The sequence below is a fragment of the Oryza glaberrima genome, chromosome 5 (assembly GCF_000147395.1).
Source record: "Oryza glaberrima chromosome 5, OglaRS2, whole genome shotgun sequence".
Classification (NCBI taxonomy): Eukaryota; Viridiplantae; Streptophyta; class Magnoliopsida; order Poales; family Poaceae; genus Oryza; species Oryza glaberrima.
In genome coordinates this window covers 3,925,576-3,943,460 of record NC_068330.1, presented here as the reverse complement: position 1 = coordinate 3,943,460, position 17,885 = coordinate 3,925,576, and the positions used below count along the sequence as shown (strand labels likewise).

The 17,885-nt window shown below is 38.5% G+C and overlaps 1 protein-coding gene across 1 annotated transcript; it reads right to left on the bottom strand.

Moving 5' to 3' along the window:
* Positions 1-726: 726 nt before the first annotated feature.
* LOC127774377 (stress response protein NST1) lies at positions 727-3,823 on the bottom strand. The gene is made up of 3 exons (XM_052300608.1): positions 3,248-3,823; positions 1,583-1,832; positions 727-1,280 (listed from the first exon to the last, which is right to left on the bottom strand). The coding sequence occupies exons 1-3, from the start codon at positions 3,566-3,568 to the stop codon at positions 916-918; spliced, it is 936 nt and encodes a 311-aa protein (XP_052156568.1). The 5' UTR covers positions 3,569-3,823; the 3' UTR covers positions 727-915.
* Between the last annotated feature and the right edge of the window lie 14,062 nt (positions 3,824-17,885).

Below are 17,885 nucleotides of genomic sequence, written 5' to 3'. Positions count from 1 at the left end.
TTGTATGTTTTGTCGACGTAGATACAACTCGCTTAGTATGTTTTGTCGACGTAGATACAACTCACTTAGGGAAGGTATTGAATTGAAGAAACTCAAATAATGCGAGTTCACGTGAGCCATATCCACTATCAATCTACCAAAATCATTGTAAAGTAGTGTTTTGAGTTGCCAACAAATGATTCTTTGGTTCAGGATAGAAATTAATCTACATCAAAAGTTTGAAAGCTAAAAATGAACTCTACCTAAGAATTGCACTAGCAGTAGCCTCCGACCCTCGCAATCAGATCAGACACTCTGTATAATCCCTTTGTTTCAAAGTATAAGCATTTTTAACTATGCACCTGCCTATATTTTTGGAAAGAGGGAATACTATGTTTCCACACAAATGGCAGATAAATCATTTTGTTCTCCACTATTTATGTACCAGTCAAGAGTGGCCCATGACTGTTCCACTGAATGGAATAATTCTAAGGCAAACTTACCTAATAGCCAATCTCAGCGTCTTCTAGCGTCACCTCACTACGCAACAGAGCATCCTCAATATCTGATCCAGATCATCCTGAATTCCTGATCCACACATTCTGCCAGGAAAAAGGACCAGTTTGGAGCAAAAGTATTCAGGTGGAATTCTTCCTACCACTATACATTCACAGAAACAGAATGACAACTATAATATAGTGTGGAACATTTTGCAAACCACTGTAATCAACCAAGCGAAAGAAACCAGGCGCGAAATGTACTGTATTTTTGCATGTAATCAAGATTCAAAAGGTTTCCTGTGATGAACAGTTCAGAAGGAACCTCCTACAACCCCAAGTCAACATAAGTACAGTGGACCAACATTGTCTAATTGTGAGTCCAGAGTGAACAAGGATTGTATTAGGAGTTTTCGACATCCAAAATCTGGGCAGTAATTCACCGCACGGGCTGCTGGTTGTAATGGCTCTTCTCTTTCTTCTTCGCAGCTGCAAGCTTCGCGCTCCTTGCTGCGGCCTCAGATGCAGCAATCTTTGCTGCTGTGTCCATCTCTTTGCTTGACTTCTTTTTCTTCATTGAGGCTACCTTCTTTATACGATCCTTGACATCCATAGAAGCTACCTCTTCATCAGGCTCAGCACCAGCAGCTTCTTCCACCCCACCATTAAGTTCCTGTGTTTCTTTCGCCTCCTTTGCAGACTTGTCTTTCTTAGCTTTCTTCTTCTTTGAGCTCTTGCTCTCTGCAGGGGCAGGTGCACCTTCTTTATTCTCTCCATCAGCAGCTTGCTTTGCACCTTTCTTGCCTGAAAGATACATACAAAAAGTTTGATATTACAATCTTGAACACAACAGAACAGTGTCGGAGCCAGAAATTATCAAACAAGAGTAGGGCTAAGCCCTAATGAGTTGTTCATTTTCTCCAAAATTTACATGGTGATTTAAGAGGATTTCAACATGATTTTGGAGGCAAGCCTAGGGCTGAAGCCCTAACTGCCCTAGGCATGCCTCCGCCAAGAAGGCAACTCATAAAAAATTGAACGAATGCAGTAACTGCCAATGAAGAAGGATAACTTAGTGATAAAGAACAAAACGGATTAGAACTTACCGTTTGTTTCATTTTGAGCATCATTGTTTGATTTGCTAGAAAGTTCCAACTCAGCCAAAATAGCATCAAGCTCTTCCAGTTCCTTTTTCTTTAACTCCTTCTTGGAGAGTTGTCTTTCAGTATCTTTCGGTGATGCAGGAGGAGCTGCAGCTTTATTCATTGCAGGTTCAGCAGGGGTAGCATCCTCTGTTTCATGTTCGTGTTCATCCTCAGCATCATCATCAACCTCCTCATCTTCACTTTCAAGTTCCTGCAGTGCATGAGAGGAATCTAGGGAGTTAACACTTAAGAAAACTACATAATACAACGGCACCTAGAATAGTACTCAAAATGAACTGGCATTTTCTTTAGAGAAATTACTTTCTTTGTACCACTCAGCTTTTCATGGAGTACACAGAAAGGCTGTGAAAGTTAAATAGCTAACATGGAAAAGGTATGACAGCTAAAAATACAGGTCAAGGAACTATGGCAAAAAATAGGCATGGCTCATAAATCCACAATAATATACTTCCGACATCAGACTCTCACAGAGGTATGGTCTATGGTGTCATTACTAAGCCTTTTAACATTTGCATAATATTACATACAAAAAATAAATCATGCAGAAAAATTCAGACTGAAACACTGATACAAGATGCCATTCACAACAGAAGCGAACAGTGCACACAATGTCTGATGTTGCACATGAGCAAAGCTAACTGATAGCAATAATTGGGTGACCTTGTATTCTTCTGATAGAAGGCAGGAAGGATACTAACTAGATTTATGGAGTGACAAAAATGACAAGGATACCAAATCTAGAAAAAGGAGATAGAATCTAAGAATAATTTTGAATTAAAATATGACTAGATGCTTCTTCACAACCGATAATATGAACAATGAAAAGCCCAAAAGTGCATATGTTATCTCAGCAGGATATATCGAAATAGGGAGACGCCAGTAATGCCAGAATCCCAATCTGTCGACGACATATACTCAACTGTCCAAGGACACTAGCATTGATACTCTTCCATGTGGGACTCTGGCACTGCTGGAGCCCTAACCAATTATCCTAATATGGTGAAAATTTTGTAACTTATTATTCAATATAGCTTTAAATAGCTTCCACGATCATGCTACATATTGTAACCGAATAAATTGCAACATACGAACAAGTCGATGCACGTGTCATTCAGACAGCCTAATAAACCAATTTATCATAGCCATAAATCCACAACGCATATTTGCAACATTCAAGTATCTGAAACGGGGCTAACTAATTTGGCTCGGCATGTGCGTTGATCTGTGAACCTTATCCACAATGCCACGCACACGAATACCGTACTACAAGCGGCATCTCCTACTGGGAAAACTTTCTCCTGTGGTCTCCAAGACCACATGTCCACAAAAAGCATAGTTCCCAAGTCTAGAATTCATAATTTATAATTGCGCAAATAACGAAACAACGTTCCATGTATAATTCACAAGTGACCAATAACAACAAACACGCATAAATCACACACACGCATCAATAGGCTTAAAAAAGGGGGCCTTTATCCATAAATTTCAGATGGTGTCGAATTCGATTGTTCAGGCAAAGCATACACAAATATGAAATCTCACACATATATTATATTAATATAAATAAATGAAAGTAGGCATAGAAGGGGAGGCAAGTGAGTAAACCTGTTCAAGGGCAGCTTGCTCGTCGTGGTCGTCGTCGTGGGCGTCAGCGGCGTGGTGGTGTGTCCCCCAGACGGGGCGCGGCGGCGCGGTGGTGGCGAAGTAGTCGTCGTCGTCGTCGTCCTCGACGTCGGCCCAGGACCTGGTGGTGAGCGGCACGGGGGCCCACAGCACCTCCTTCTCCTTCTCCGCGTGCTTCTTCGACGACGACGACGGCTTCTTCCTCCTCTTGAGCGTGTCGAGCGCCGCGAACACGTTGCTGGTGCCGATCCTCGCCTCCTCCGCCGCCGCCGCCGCGCCCCTCCTGCTGCCTCCCCCCGCCATCTATCTCCTCCCGATGAAAAGAGACAGAAAATCCGATCTTTGCTGCAAGAAAAAGAAAAGAAAAGAAAAGCCGCCGATCTTTGCGAGTTCCGCGATCTGCCGGCGAGATCGATGCGGGGGTTAACGAGGGTTTTTGAGGGGATTGAAGGAGGCGGATTCGTGCTCCTCTTTGGGTTCTAGTAGTCGAGGAGGAGGAGGAGGAGGAGAGGGAGGGCGGTGGGCAGGTGCTCTACGACTCGAGACGGCCACGGCACGGTGTACAGTCACTATACAATTGGCTTATCTGAATTCTATCCGGGTTGTTCAGATCAATGTAATTTTAAACCATACTAGTATTATTTTTTAATAAGTAAAGTTGTTAAAATTTGTACACCGTGAATACATAAGGAATTTGTTAACTACACAGTAGTGATTATTCTGCTAAAACTTGACAATATCGCTAAGTTACTAAAATTTTAGTGTTGTCAAAATTTAGTACTATAGGCCGTGTTTATATCACCCCCTAACTTTCAGCTTTCCATCACATCACATCATATCGCATCCAAAACTTTTCTACATATATAAACTTTCAACTTTTTTCAAACTTTCAACCTTTTTCAGAAACTAAACACACCCATAATTTGAACAGCCCCTGAATTCCTTCGGATGGAAAAATCTGGCATCAGCAGCTGGCTTATAGTAACAGACACGTGTTCTGAATATTGGCCCATGGACAACAACTGTTCAAGCCACTCATCACCTCCCAAAACCGCTTAGGTTTTTTTACCCATTTTCAAGCACAGTATAAACACACAAGAAGTTTTTTAAAAAATAATAAACACACAAGAATATTATCACCTGAATTTTAGTCATCCTAGTCCTTTTGTATTATATTCCTTTTTATCTCTTATTATTTGTCAATGTATAAAAATCGACAAAATCGAAACCGAAATGCTCAAAATATTTACATGAGCGCACAACTACAAAAATACACAAAAATGATGGCACTATAGGTACCAGAAGTGCTAAAACCGACACCTATAGACTTTTATCCCACCTCCACAGGGTTAAAACACAAAAAAAAAGGCACCTTTTAGTAACTATAGGTGTCGGATCTATAGAAAAAATGACACCAACTGACACCTTTAATTTCTCATAAGTGCTAGTTAATTAAAAATCGACACCTATAATATATTATAGATGCGGCACCCGTACAAACCGAGCCGAACTAACCGTTCGTCCTTATCCTCTCGAGCAGATAAGGGGAGGAGTACTCAGTCTCTCCCCTGTCCACCCCTCTCTCTCTCTCACGCCCTCTCTCCCCACCAAGCGGCGGTGGCAGCACCCTCACCTTTGCCAGATCCAGCAGGAGGTGAGGCGGCGGGCTACCCACCCGGTGACAGCGGCGCCCTCCCCGACGTTGGCCCGTTCCTGTGTTATCAGTGTCCTTAGATGTTCTTGATGCCGATTAAAATTTATTCTATGAATGAAATGTTCTATGGAATCTAGTCGGTGTGAAAGGAGGGTTCTTGATCCATCGGCTCGATCGAGCCGGCTTTTTTTATTCCTGGAGCCTCAAAGATGTCGATTCTTAAAACGACACATTTGAGTTCTCTTCAAAAGTGCCGCTTGCTGAGTGTCGGTTGGGAAATCTAGCACATATGGCCAGTTCCCAACCGGCATCGATCATCTTTTCTGTAGTAGTGGTACAATAAAAAACATGTTATCTAAACTATTTTTAACAATATGTAAATGACTTACATCTTCATCCTTTATCGATCGATAAATATTCAATGAGTTTTGGTAGTGAAATAGGAAAAATCTTCACTATTCTATGCAAAAAGCAAAGCTTTTAAGACATATTTTTTTAGTTATTGGAACAGATTATTTCCTCCACGCTTTAAAAAATATGTATTTTTTTTATAAAAGATCTTCTGTTGTATGACTTGTGTCATTTGTTTATCAAACTATTTAATTTATACAAGTAGATAATGATCTGTTACAAACTCAGCCTCCTAAAGATGCCTTTTCCTTTCTACACGGAAAAAAAAAAGATATGTAAAGTCAAGCATTCTACCGACGCTCTAGGGCCGAGTTTAGTTCCCAACTTTTTTCTTTAAACTTCCAATTTTTCTATCGCATCAAAACTTTCCTACACATATAAACTTTCAACTTTTTTCTTCAAACTTTTAATTTTAGTCAAACTTACAATTTTAGCGTGAAACTAAACACAGCCTATATATCCACCATACAAATGGACTGCACTCCAGTCCGTACTTCCGTTTCCTTGCAAGCAACACCATGGCTAGCTATGAACCAACGACCGACAAGGATATATATTATCCACAGACGCAAAAAAAAAAGGTTATTTAGTTTGCAAAACGAATGGATTATATTGCATTCTGCAAGTGGAAAACCTCACCGACGATGCATGACGACGATGGCTACGACTTTTACTTAGCATTTCTGCCTCCACACGCAATTAGTTAGCAAAGTCCCCTTGAAACGGACATGACCATCCAAAAATCCAAATTGGGACGTAACCTACACATCAGCGAGAAATTAAAAAGTTGCTTAATAACAATGAGCTACCACTCCTTGGTTAGAAAACATTGGTGCCAATACAATGGTTTACAAATGTCTGTCAGCTGATGAATGTAATCTCCACATTTTGAGTAGCCTGATCAGCTTATTTTGCTCTGCTAATGTACTTTTGAAGTTCGTATGGCTTGTACCATGTGCTGGAAATCTTCATATCATTGGCCGTGTTTAGTTCCACAACCAATTTTTTTACAGTAGCTGATTGACAGCTGCTGCAGTTGCAAATAAATGTATATAGAATAGAACCAATCCTAATTTCTTTTATTAGTTTTCTATTTTCTAAATTTCATAATCTCTATATTGGGATCAGAAATATTAGGTAAAGAAGGATCAGAAATATTAGGTAAAGAAAGAAGGGATGAGAGATGCTTTTCATCTGCCAGCCATCCGTGGCTTGTTTTATCAATAAAGGATTATATAACTCGGCCTCTACGTTCTAAATAGATGTAGACGGTCAAATTTTTGGATTCTTTTTTTAATAACATATATATTATATATTGTATAATCCAATCTCTATAGCCTAAATGGATGTAGACGGCTATAAATATGTGGCTTGTTAGATGGCTGATGTGATCATGTGATGACTGCTAAATTTGCAGTCGAAGCAACAAATGTAGCTGATGCTGGTCAGATCAACAGAGGCAATTGAATTGCAGGACCTAAATTGCTACTGAAGCTCTTGTAACCACTAGAATATAGGCCCTTTCGCCTGTAGAAAAAGATTTTGACCCTCATTTTGTGAATTACAGAATATGAAAAGGAGTATTGTACAATAGTAGCCTTAATTCAGAGACTTGATTGAGATCCTACTATATCAAAAGAGCATATAAGGTCATCAAAAGCAAAAATCGTTTGCTCTTCATCACGTGAATGAAAAAACATTTCAAAACAAAACCGTATTATTTGGGGTTAACAACTTAACAAGTCGGCTGGGAAACTTGACGCGTGCAACCGGCGGATGGGCTTCATCGCAAGCAGTTGCTTTGGCCCATTTAGGCCCAAATATTCAGGGCTTGGTCCATTCTCTGTAGCTTCAGACTAATTTTGATTTAACATTTTGTTTCCAAAAGGTATTGATGGTTCTTTTCTCAGTAAAAAGTTGTCGATGCTTTTTTTTTGAGACAGCGTATTTTTTTTCCAAAAGACATTTTTTTGAGAGAGTATTGTTGTGGCTCTGTTCTTTAATTTTGTGCTAATTCATCTGATTATTTGCCCCACGTCTCAAAAATACATTTTCAAAAAAAAATATGTTGAATTGTTTAGACTATTTGTTTTAAGTTAGTATTGATTAAGTTTATTTTTAAAAAATATTGAATTTTGTTGTAAAAAATAATTAAGTACTCCTAGATATTTTGTTGTAATAATCCATTAAATAATCTATATCAAAGTGAGCCCCCTAAGTTTTGATGTTCGTTTTTTTCTCGCGCAACGCTTAGCTAGTAATATGTCTCATTCGCTGTTACTGAAGAAACGCTATTACCTTGATGCATCCATACTACCTATCAACATTGCACTCATATTATTTTTTTAATTGATCTTAACAGTTTGCTTAAATTAATTATTGTAGATAGAAATTAAGCTCGTTGGGGTTAGGTTGCCAAGATATAGACTCGATATGTTTGAAAAAGCTTCTAGCAATTGCACAAATTTCTTTCAGAATCTTTAGCTGTCAGATCTCCCTAAAATAGTATCCAGATTTTGAAAATCTATAATTATAAAATACAGAAAATAAACTATAAACCAAAAGCTGGAAAACCCAACCTTTCTAAATTCTCACAAGCTGTTTCTAATAATCTTAACCTTTTCAAACAGAATCGTAGTATGAGTAGATCCGTAGAACACCACTGCAGCTTGATATTAACTTCAACTAATTTGGTCCCATAGTTCGTCACATCTAATTATGGAGTAGAATTTAAGCAGAGATTTTTTTTTAGATAATGGATTAAACCAGTCTCTACACCCAAAAAGAATGTACACAGCCTCAACGAAACTTACAAGAGTACGTAGACTCACACCCTTACACAAGGTATACACCATCTCAAGCAACTAGACCCGAGCACTTAGGCTCTAGCAACAACAATTATTAAAAAGTTAATACAAAGTTTCAACCATACTACACAAGAAAACAAGAGAATATTAATCTCCCAATCTTTTTCTTAAGTTCCACCCCTTCATTGCGAAAAAACCAGAAACTCTCTTCTCCAGAATCAAGCAACCTTCTCTCACTTTTTGGCCATCTTCCTCCTTAAGTAGCAAAGACCATTGTCTTGCCCAAAAAGTCCCCTTGAAAATCACCTGCAACAAAAAATTAGTGTTGGAGCCATTAAAGACTACAGCATTCCGGTATAACCAAACCACCCAACACAAGGCTGAAATCCCCACAAGGATTTGAGCTCTTAGCTTGGGTTGAACCCCCTTTAGCCAATTGCCAAGCATACTAGCAACATTCCTAGGCGGGTGAATTCCAAAAGATATATAGACTGCATTCCACATGAATCTTGCCAAAATACAATCAAAGAAAAGGTGTTGAATTGATTCGTTAGAATCACAAAAACAACACTTAACATTACCCTTCCACTTTCTTTTGGCTAAATTATCCTTTGTTAAAATTACTCCACTCTTTAAGTACCACAAGAAAATTTTAATTTTTAGTGGTATTCTGAGTTTCCAAATCATGTCCTTTTTAGGAACGACTTCCCTGTACATGATTGCTTTGTACATTGAGTTAACTGAGAAACATCCATTCTTTTGTGTCTCCCACAAAAAGGTATCATTCTGTTCGGTCAATTTTATTGATATAACCTTTGAGACCACTTCTAACCAAGCTTTTAAATTATGACCCACAATAACCCTCCTAAAGGACACTTTTAGAGGTCTTTTACTCATAACCACTGCCACTGATACATTTTTGTTTATCACAAGGTTGTATAAGGCCGGGTAACGAGTAGCAAAGGAAGTATTCCCGTTCCATTTATCCTCCCAGAATCTGACCTGAGTCCCATTGTGCACTTTTAATGATCCACAAGAAAGGAAGATGTTCTTAACCATCATGAGTCCTGACCAGAAATGCGAATCCCCTGGTTTTTTCTCTACATGAGTCAAAGTTTTCTTAGATAGGTATTTCCTTCTTAACAAGTTTTGCCAAACTCCCTCTTCATTCCAAAGTTTATATAACCATTTGCTTAGCAGGCATTTGTTTTGTAGTTCTAGGTTCTGTATCCCAAGAACCCCACATTCCTTTGGCTTGCATAAAATGCTCCACTTTGCCAACCTATACTTCTTCTTATGTTCTTCACATTGCCAAAAGAAACGTGACCTATAATAGTCCAGCTTCTCTAGAATACCTTTAGGTACCTCAAAAAAAGAGAGCATGAACATAGCCAAGCTGCTAAGCACCGCGTTTATCAACACTAATTTACCACCTACCGATAGATGCTTTCCTTTCCAACTACTCAATTTTTTCTGAGTTCTCTCTTCGATTGTAAGCCAATCTTTGTTTGACAATTTTTTGTGATGCATTGGAATCCCTAGATATCTAAAGGGATACCTACTAGAACCACAGCCAAACAACGTAACATACTCTCTCTCCACTTCCTTAGCCCTACCAAAACAGAACAATTCACTCTTGTGGAAGTTGATCTTTAGACCCGATAGCCTCTCGAATGTATTTAGTACAAGTTTGAGGTTTTTGGCTTCTTCTAAATCATGTTCCATAAAGATGATTGTATCATCTGCATATTGCAAGATAGATAGCCCATTATCTACCAGATGTGGTATCACCCCATGAAAGCTCCCTCGTTCATTTGCCCTTTTAATCAAGATTGCTAACATGTTAGCCACCAAATTAAAGAGGATCGGTGATAATGGATCCTCTTGTCTTAAGCCTTTTTTTGTTTGAAAGAAGTTTCCAGCTTCATCGTTCACCTTAATTGCTACACTACCCCCTCTGACAATCTTATCTATCCATCGACACCATAGTGGTGAGAAGCCTTTCATTCTCAACGTCTGTTGGAGAAATCTCCAGTCTACTTTATCATAAGCTTTTTCAAAGTCGAGTTTAAAAATTACCCCATCATTCTTCTTTTTATGCATTTCATGAATTGTTTCATGTAAAATAACCATACCTTCCATAATGTTTCTTCCTAGTAAAAAGGCTGTCTGAGAAGGTCTAATGACTTTTTGAGCTACTAGAGCTATTCTATTAGCCATTACCTTCGTGAAAATTTTGAAACTCACATTCAACAGACATATAGGTCTGTACTGCTGAATTTGCTTAGCATCCATTTGTTTGGGTAATAAAGTTATTGTACCAAAATTCAAACTATGCAACGGTAACTCTTCTTAGTAAAGTCATTAAACATGGCCATTAAGTCATCTTTAATGACCTCCCAAAACACTTGAAAGAAGTCCGCAGGAAATCCATCAGGACCCGGAGCCTTATTATGTTCCATTTTGAGAATAGCCTGTTTTACTTCTTGCTCTGAGAATTCCTTTGTTAGGATCTCATTTTCCTCACTCAAGACTTGAGGAATGTCCTCTTTTCTAGACTCCATCATGGAAAAATTATTTTCCTCTTAGGGGTCCAAAAAGGTTTTTATAATACCTTGTAGTGTACTTCCTTAGTTGTACATTACCTTTGAAGTAGAGATCCAAACCAATATATATATTGACTTGACATGATGGGCACATTACATCGACCGATGCTTTATTCGGGCGTAGTGGAAAATATCAAATGGGAGTATCAACCAATTTGGTTTCAAAAAGTAAAAAAAAAAAATCAACCAAAAGTTCATGATCATGTCTTGATGGGGTTAATTTCACATCACTACGCATGCAATGATGCAAATTTATTTGCTGGCGGCTGATTGGGTTAGGCAAAGGGTCGCAGCAACGCACCAAATGCAAGCTAGCTAAATGCTAGCCATCGTCAAAATAAGTTTTCCTAGATATTTTCAGATACATGCCCTAAAATGGATCTTATCTTGCTTTATTTAATTAAAGACAATCTGCATTTGTAACTAATGACGGCCGGCCGACATGTGCACGAAGATGTTAGTGATAGGGTTTAATTAGGGTTCAGGTTTCAGAAATATCAGCAAATGCATGATGATGTGATGAATGCCACTATGTACACCAGAAGTGCTATTTCGGTCAGCCAAAACCCCCCATTCGAAAAGTAACATTTGATTTTTCTTCTTTTCAATCTTTTGGACTTTGACTATTGATAAATTTAAAATACTTAGTTCAAAAATATAAAAAAGGTTTGGCTTCAAAAGTATTTTTAATAAACTAATTGTAATAAAAAATTATGATAAAAATAAAAAAAATCAAATGCCATATATTTTGGAAAAAAACGCCATTTTAACTTTTATATGATAGTAAAGTAGATATATCTACTTAATGGAGACATAACTCTCTCTCCATTAGCCCACATTGTTTTCATGACGTATGCATTTATAACGTGCCATTTAGTTATATATATTTCTAAGAAAAAACCCGACCTTTTAAAAGCATGCCAGAGAACTACTAACAATATAATAATTAAAGTGGCACACAGATTTAGAATCATGCATTGTTACACAAGTTACTGAACAAGTGTACCCTTCCGTCCCAAAAGAAAAAGATTAAAAAGTTACTGAATGTGTCTAGATTCGTAACTAGGATTAGATTTTTTATGGAACGGAGTAGTAATAGTGTTGGTTAGACTTAAAAAAAAAAAGCAAAATGACACTCAAAGGACAAAAGATGAATAGTCTCGTTTTTTTCATGTAAAAGCAATATCTCTTGCTATCATTTCAATTACTTCTCGCTAAATTATCCTTGGTTAGAATTACTGATCCCTTGAAGAGATACCACATAAAAATTTTGATTTCAATAGACATTTTTATTTCCGTATGAACTTCAATATGCCTATTATTAATAAAAGATAAGTACAAACTAAAATTGACCATTTTTGTGAAGATTTCACCTAAATACATCATTTTCATCAATCAAGTGAATATGCTCAATTGAACTTACTAAATTATATCAATTCGCTAAGTTTGAAAGAAAATATTAAGTAAAATAGAACTCATAACTTTTACAATTAAACCACTCCTCCTTCGAACAATATCATAAGGAGATGGATATCTATTTTGAAAGGAGAAATTTCCTAACCATTTGTTTTCCTTATTTCCCATTATTAACTATCCATGATTCTAAATTTAAGAACATATTCTTGACTTTCAAAAGTCCCGGCAAAAAATGAAAATCCCCTTGTTTCATCTCAACTTGGGTAATTGACTATTTTTCAAGTATGCCAAACTCCTTGCTTATTAGTCGACTTAAAAAACCATTTGCTTAGTAAATATTTATTCTGAGTGAACTCTAAATCAACCACTTTTTTTGGTTGATAAATGATACATTATCTTGTTAGTCCATACTTCTTTTTTCAGTCTATAGATATGAGTGTGTTCTCTAACGCATGTCTAAAATAACAACAGAGATCCACGACAAATCTCCAAACTCTAATTAATCTCACTAAATTTCTAACATAAGTATACTATCACGTGTCCAATATATTTATAGATCGACATTCCGATTTAAACTTGCTTAGATAGCATCATGCCTCCATGCATGCATGATCCCACCATCACATTTTAAATGTTTCTCGGAATTGTTTTTTTTTTTTTTAACAGAGAAGAACGCATCGTTGTGACAGGATATATATAGCGCTAGCTAGACAAATCAGTTCAACAAAATGTACTTTAAAAAAGGGTCATACATTTGGCCGGCTTTTTTTCAAAGATATATATGGTGGGGCCCTGTAAGTGCATTGTAATATATCTCTGCCGAAAAGGGGCTAATCTCTGTGGCAAAATGGCATGCATGTTCTCATCTGAATGTTTTGCTTGCAGCTAAGCTAGGGGACCTGCTGATGAGTGGTTGAATATTGCTCCAACTAATGTAATGCGTGCTGACCTCATCTCCAAGCTAACACGCGTTAAGTGCACTCGTTCATCGATCAGTTAAGAGATTGCCTTGTAATGCGTGCTGACCTCGTCTTCAAGAGTACTCCCTCCATCCTATAAAAAACCAACATAATATTAAATGTGGCACATCCTTATAACAAATCTATACATAGATGTGTCTAGAATCGTTTTTTGGATGGAGGGAGTAGGTACTTTTGGACGGTTTTGACTACTTTAAGATTGGTGCAAACATGATACTTAACCCTACTTCTCATATACCAAGTGCTATTTCTCCCTTCAGTACCATCCCTCATTCCCAACTATCTTACGTGTTTCGAGTGATTTTACATTACTCACGATGTACCATATTTTGTTTATTACAAAATTTTGTACCGCAGTATATTAATATTAGTACTCCCTCCGTTCCAAAATATAACAACTTTTAAATTTTAGGATTTGTCCCAAAATATAACAACTTCTCCACCAACATTCTCTTCCCAACCAATCACAACCATCCACCATTCACTTTTTCCACCTACCTTCACTACTTATCCAATCACAACCCTCAACCACTCACTTTTACCTACTTTATTAATAGCCGTGTCCAACCCTAAAACTTCTTAGGTGGTGTTTGGATCCAGGGACTTAACTTTAGTCTCTGTATTTAGACACTAATTTAGAGTATTAAATATAGACTACTTACAAAACTAATTACATAAATGAAAGCTAATTTGCGAGACAATTTTTTTAAGCCTAATTAATCCATAATTAGAGAATGTATACTGTAGCATCACATAGGCTAATCATGGATTAATTAGACTCAATAGATTCATCTAGCGAATTAATCCAAGATTATGGATGGGTTTATTAATAGTCTACGTTTAATATTTATAATTAGTGTTCAAACATCCGATGTGATAGGGACTTAAAAGTTTTAGTCCCATCTAAACAGGGTCTTATATTCTGGGACGGAGGAAGTAGGTATTATCAAGAACAATAAAATATTTTTTAGCCTCCAGCCCACCTCATGTGTGACCGGATCATGCACAACAAATCTCCTTCTTCAATTACTCTGGCAAGCTATCCCTGCCCTCACATTGCTTCCTCTTGTAATGTTGTCGAATCCGTCATGGTATATCCTTCTCCAATATTCATAGTACTCAAGGTTTGCTCAGCCATGCCATCCCTCCCACACATCCATACCTTGTATCATCTCTAGCACCACCACAACCACCAAAGTGTGTTCATCACTATTGTCTCCTTTCCACCCATCTTTTCTAATGATTTTAGAGGTTGAAGACGATGCCCTGACCGTCGGCGAATAAGTTGACCTAATATACTCCCATGAAGCAGGTGCCAATGTGTACTCTTTTAGTTTGTATCCTATGCAAGACGCTGGAAGTAACACGTTTCTTTTTTCTTTCTTTCTTTCTTTCTTTTTATTTTTCAAACTTGCGAACTCTAAAAGGAGGTATAAAAAAAGTAAAGAGTTGCCTGATACAATTACACCAATTTAAGTGCGTCTGATTGTCTTCTTTTTGGAAAGGGAAAAGTCCATTTTACGCCCTCGAACTCTTATGCTTGTCTAAAATACACCCCCGAACTATAAAACCGGATATAATACACCCTCTGTCAATACCGGACACTTAACCCCCCGAAGCTGTTTTTACCTAGGTTTTTGCCACGTCGGATGCCACGTCAGCGCAAAACATAACATGGGCCAAGCCCATGTTCTCTCTCTCCCGTCCCCTCTCTCTCCCTCCCTGTCCTCTTCTTTATCCTCTCTCTCACGACCGAACGAGCAAGCGGCAGGGGTGGCAGCGGCGGCTGAGGTTCTTGCCGCCGACGCAGGTGGTGGTGCTCAAGACCAGTGAAGCTGAGAGGAGGTTTCCTGCTTGTTTGCGGCAGCAGGGAGTTCAATCTGCACAAAATGCTAGTGATCCTCCAACAAAAGCTATTATATGCCCTCTATTTATACATTGCAGATTGTTTCCCAAAATGTAATGAAACTTTACCAGTCTTTTCTTTTCCATGTAAACCAACAGCTATATGTACCTGGATCACAGAGCTCCACTAGTTGCCACAAAAGAAAGGCAAATGCATCAGCTAGAGCAATTTCTATAGAAAAGGCAAAGAGAATATGCACTGGTCTTGGTTTATAATCTGGGAAGTCTTCACAGGATAAAGTCAATGTAGGTTACATCATTTGAATCTGAGCCTGAATTTGTGCATACTAACATTTTACTCTTCTCTTGTAGCTTGACATCGGTAAGAGGAGAGTGGTAAGGACTTCTGCCACTGCAAGGGTGGCAACAATTCCAGGGGGAACAGCAACAATAAAACTGCATGCTCAAAGGCGCGTCGAGCTGCTTCTTCCCTGCTGAGCCATACCAAAGGCGCGTGCGATGACAACGCCCGGACCTATCGCTGGCGACTGCGAGCAAAGGCTTCTGCCGGCGACCGTCCGCGCAACCGAGGTAGCGCGCCGCCCTCGCGGCTCGACGCCGCCGCTGCAGCCGCTGACCTGGATCTTACACAGCCACCGCCGCGCTCGCAGCTCTACGCTGCCGCCGTAGCCATCGATTTCGCAGCTCCACTCCGTCGCAGCTCCGTGCCACCGCCGCCGTAGCCGTCGATTTCGCAGCTCCACACCGTCGCAGCTCCGCACCGTCGCCACCGTCGCAGCTCCGCACCGCCGCCGCCGCTAATGGTCGTGAGAGACAGGAGAATGAAGAGGGTAGGGAAGGAGAGAGAGAGGGGGGGGGGGAGAGAATATGGGCTTGGCCCATTTTATGTTTTGCGCTGACGTGGGCTAGGGCTGACGAGGCTAGGGCTGACGTGGCATCCGACGTGTCATGACCTGGCAAAAACCAGGGTGAAAACAGTCTCGAGGGGTTAAGGGTCCGGTATTGACAGTTCGAGGGTGTATTATATCCGGTTTTTGTAGTTCGGGGGTGTATTTTAGACAAACATAAGAGTTCGAGGGTGTAAAATGGACTTTTCCCTTTTGGAAACAAATATAAGAATTTACATATATCAAAGTGACTCCATGTACACATCTTTACTTTGAATTGAAAATTCTCAAAAATGTTTAACTTTTAATTTTTTTTTTTGCAAACTTGCGAACTTTAACGGGGGGTATATTTTTTCTTTAAAAAACAATTCACACAATTACACCAATTTTAAGTGTGTACAGTTGTTTTTTTTTTTGAGAATAAGTGTGTACAGTTGTTTTCTATTTGGAAAAAAAATTACACACATCTCTATGAATTGTATCGAAAGTGACTTCATGTTTACATCTTTACTTTGAATTGAAAGCGAAATGTTCATCAATGCGTGTGCCATCGAAGCAGCTACCTCTCTCTGTCTCAAACTTAATTATGCCAAATTCTTGCCGTGTAGAATTAGCAACTCAGAGACCCCAACAGTTACGCATATCGATCGCTTTCTGTCTTCGTCGGTCATTGCCAATTCTTTGATTATTTCCTTTAAAATTGACAAAAGAATCCAATCCGCATGCACTAATTCCCAGCTAATTAATTAGCAAACAGTTCTAGATCATAACCAAGCAATCTTTTTTTTAAAAAAAATGAATTTTGTCTTTTGTTCTAGCTCTACTAGAAGAGCTAGAACAAAAGACAAAAACTCATTTTTTTTCAAAAAAAAAGATTATATATATATTTCTTGCAAGACATCCCCTAGTGTGATGTGTATCATATCTCAGTTTCTTTTCACATGATGCACTAGTTTTTCTCAGTGGCATGGTTTTCATATCTCTATTTTCATATGACAAAGTTGAGTGGTTGCTGTTTAATTTGAGCCTGAAGTCTGAACACCAACAAACTTTGAAGAGCAGCTAGCCCAACAGAAAGATGATGTGTGTGTCAAAGGAAGAGACAGATGCTACCAAACCTTTCAAGAGCAGATAGCAACGCTCCTAGCTAGCTATCATACTGTGACAATGGCTAAGAAAACGTAATTTTGAGGTCATGCATGCATCACATTTAGCTAAGTCCAAAATGTGATGAGCAAGACAGAGCTACTTATCGAAAACATAATTTTACCAAAATTTTAGCACCACTTTAGCGGAGGTTAAACCTTGTCAATTTAAAATTCATCTCGAAAGATAATATCTCTCTATATTGGTAATTTCGAGTCTGAGTCCGAGTCTGACTTGAAAGGAGCAGGAGAGAGAGAGACTACAGTACTAGTATTGGGGTGAGCCCATCTATCCCCTAGCTTTTCCTTCCCGAAGTTTCCATGAATAAATGCTATTAAAAAATAAAAAATAAATATTAGTTTCTGGTTGGATTCTCAAGTTGATCAGTTGGCCCCATGCGTGCGAAGTCGCTGAGTTGATTGGAAGCAAATATGTGGTGACTACATCAAAACACTTTGACTCCCTCACGTATGTCTGGTTGATTAGTTCGTTAGCTAGCTCACCTGCAACATCACTGCAAGCTGCATTTTGCTCGTGCATGCATATTTATATTCTGCACTTGTTTATATTTCTTTGAAAATAAATTAAATCGATATCGGTCTCTACGTCCAAAATAGATGTACACAACCACTGCACGTACTTGTTTATATACGCTTATCTAACTTAATGATATATACTACTTTCTTATGTGTGAAATTACTTATAGTTTCACCTTTTTTTCTAAGTCAAACATATATAGAAATTGATGATTAAAAATACAAATAATTTAAAATTTATGTTAATTTATGTTATCTGGATGAGTTTTCATTAAATCTAAGGCCATGTTTAGTTCACACCAAACTTTCCC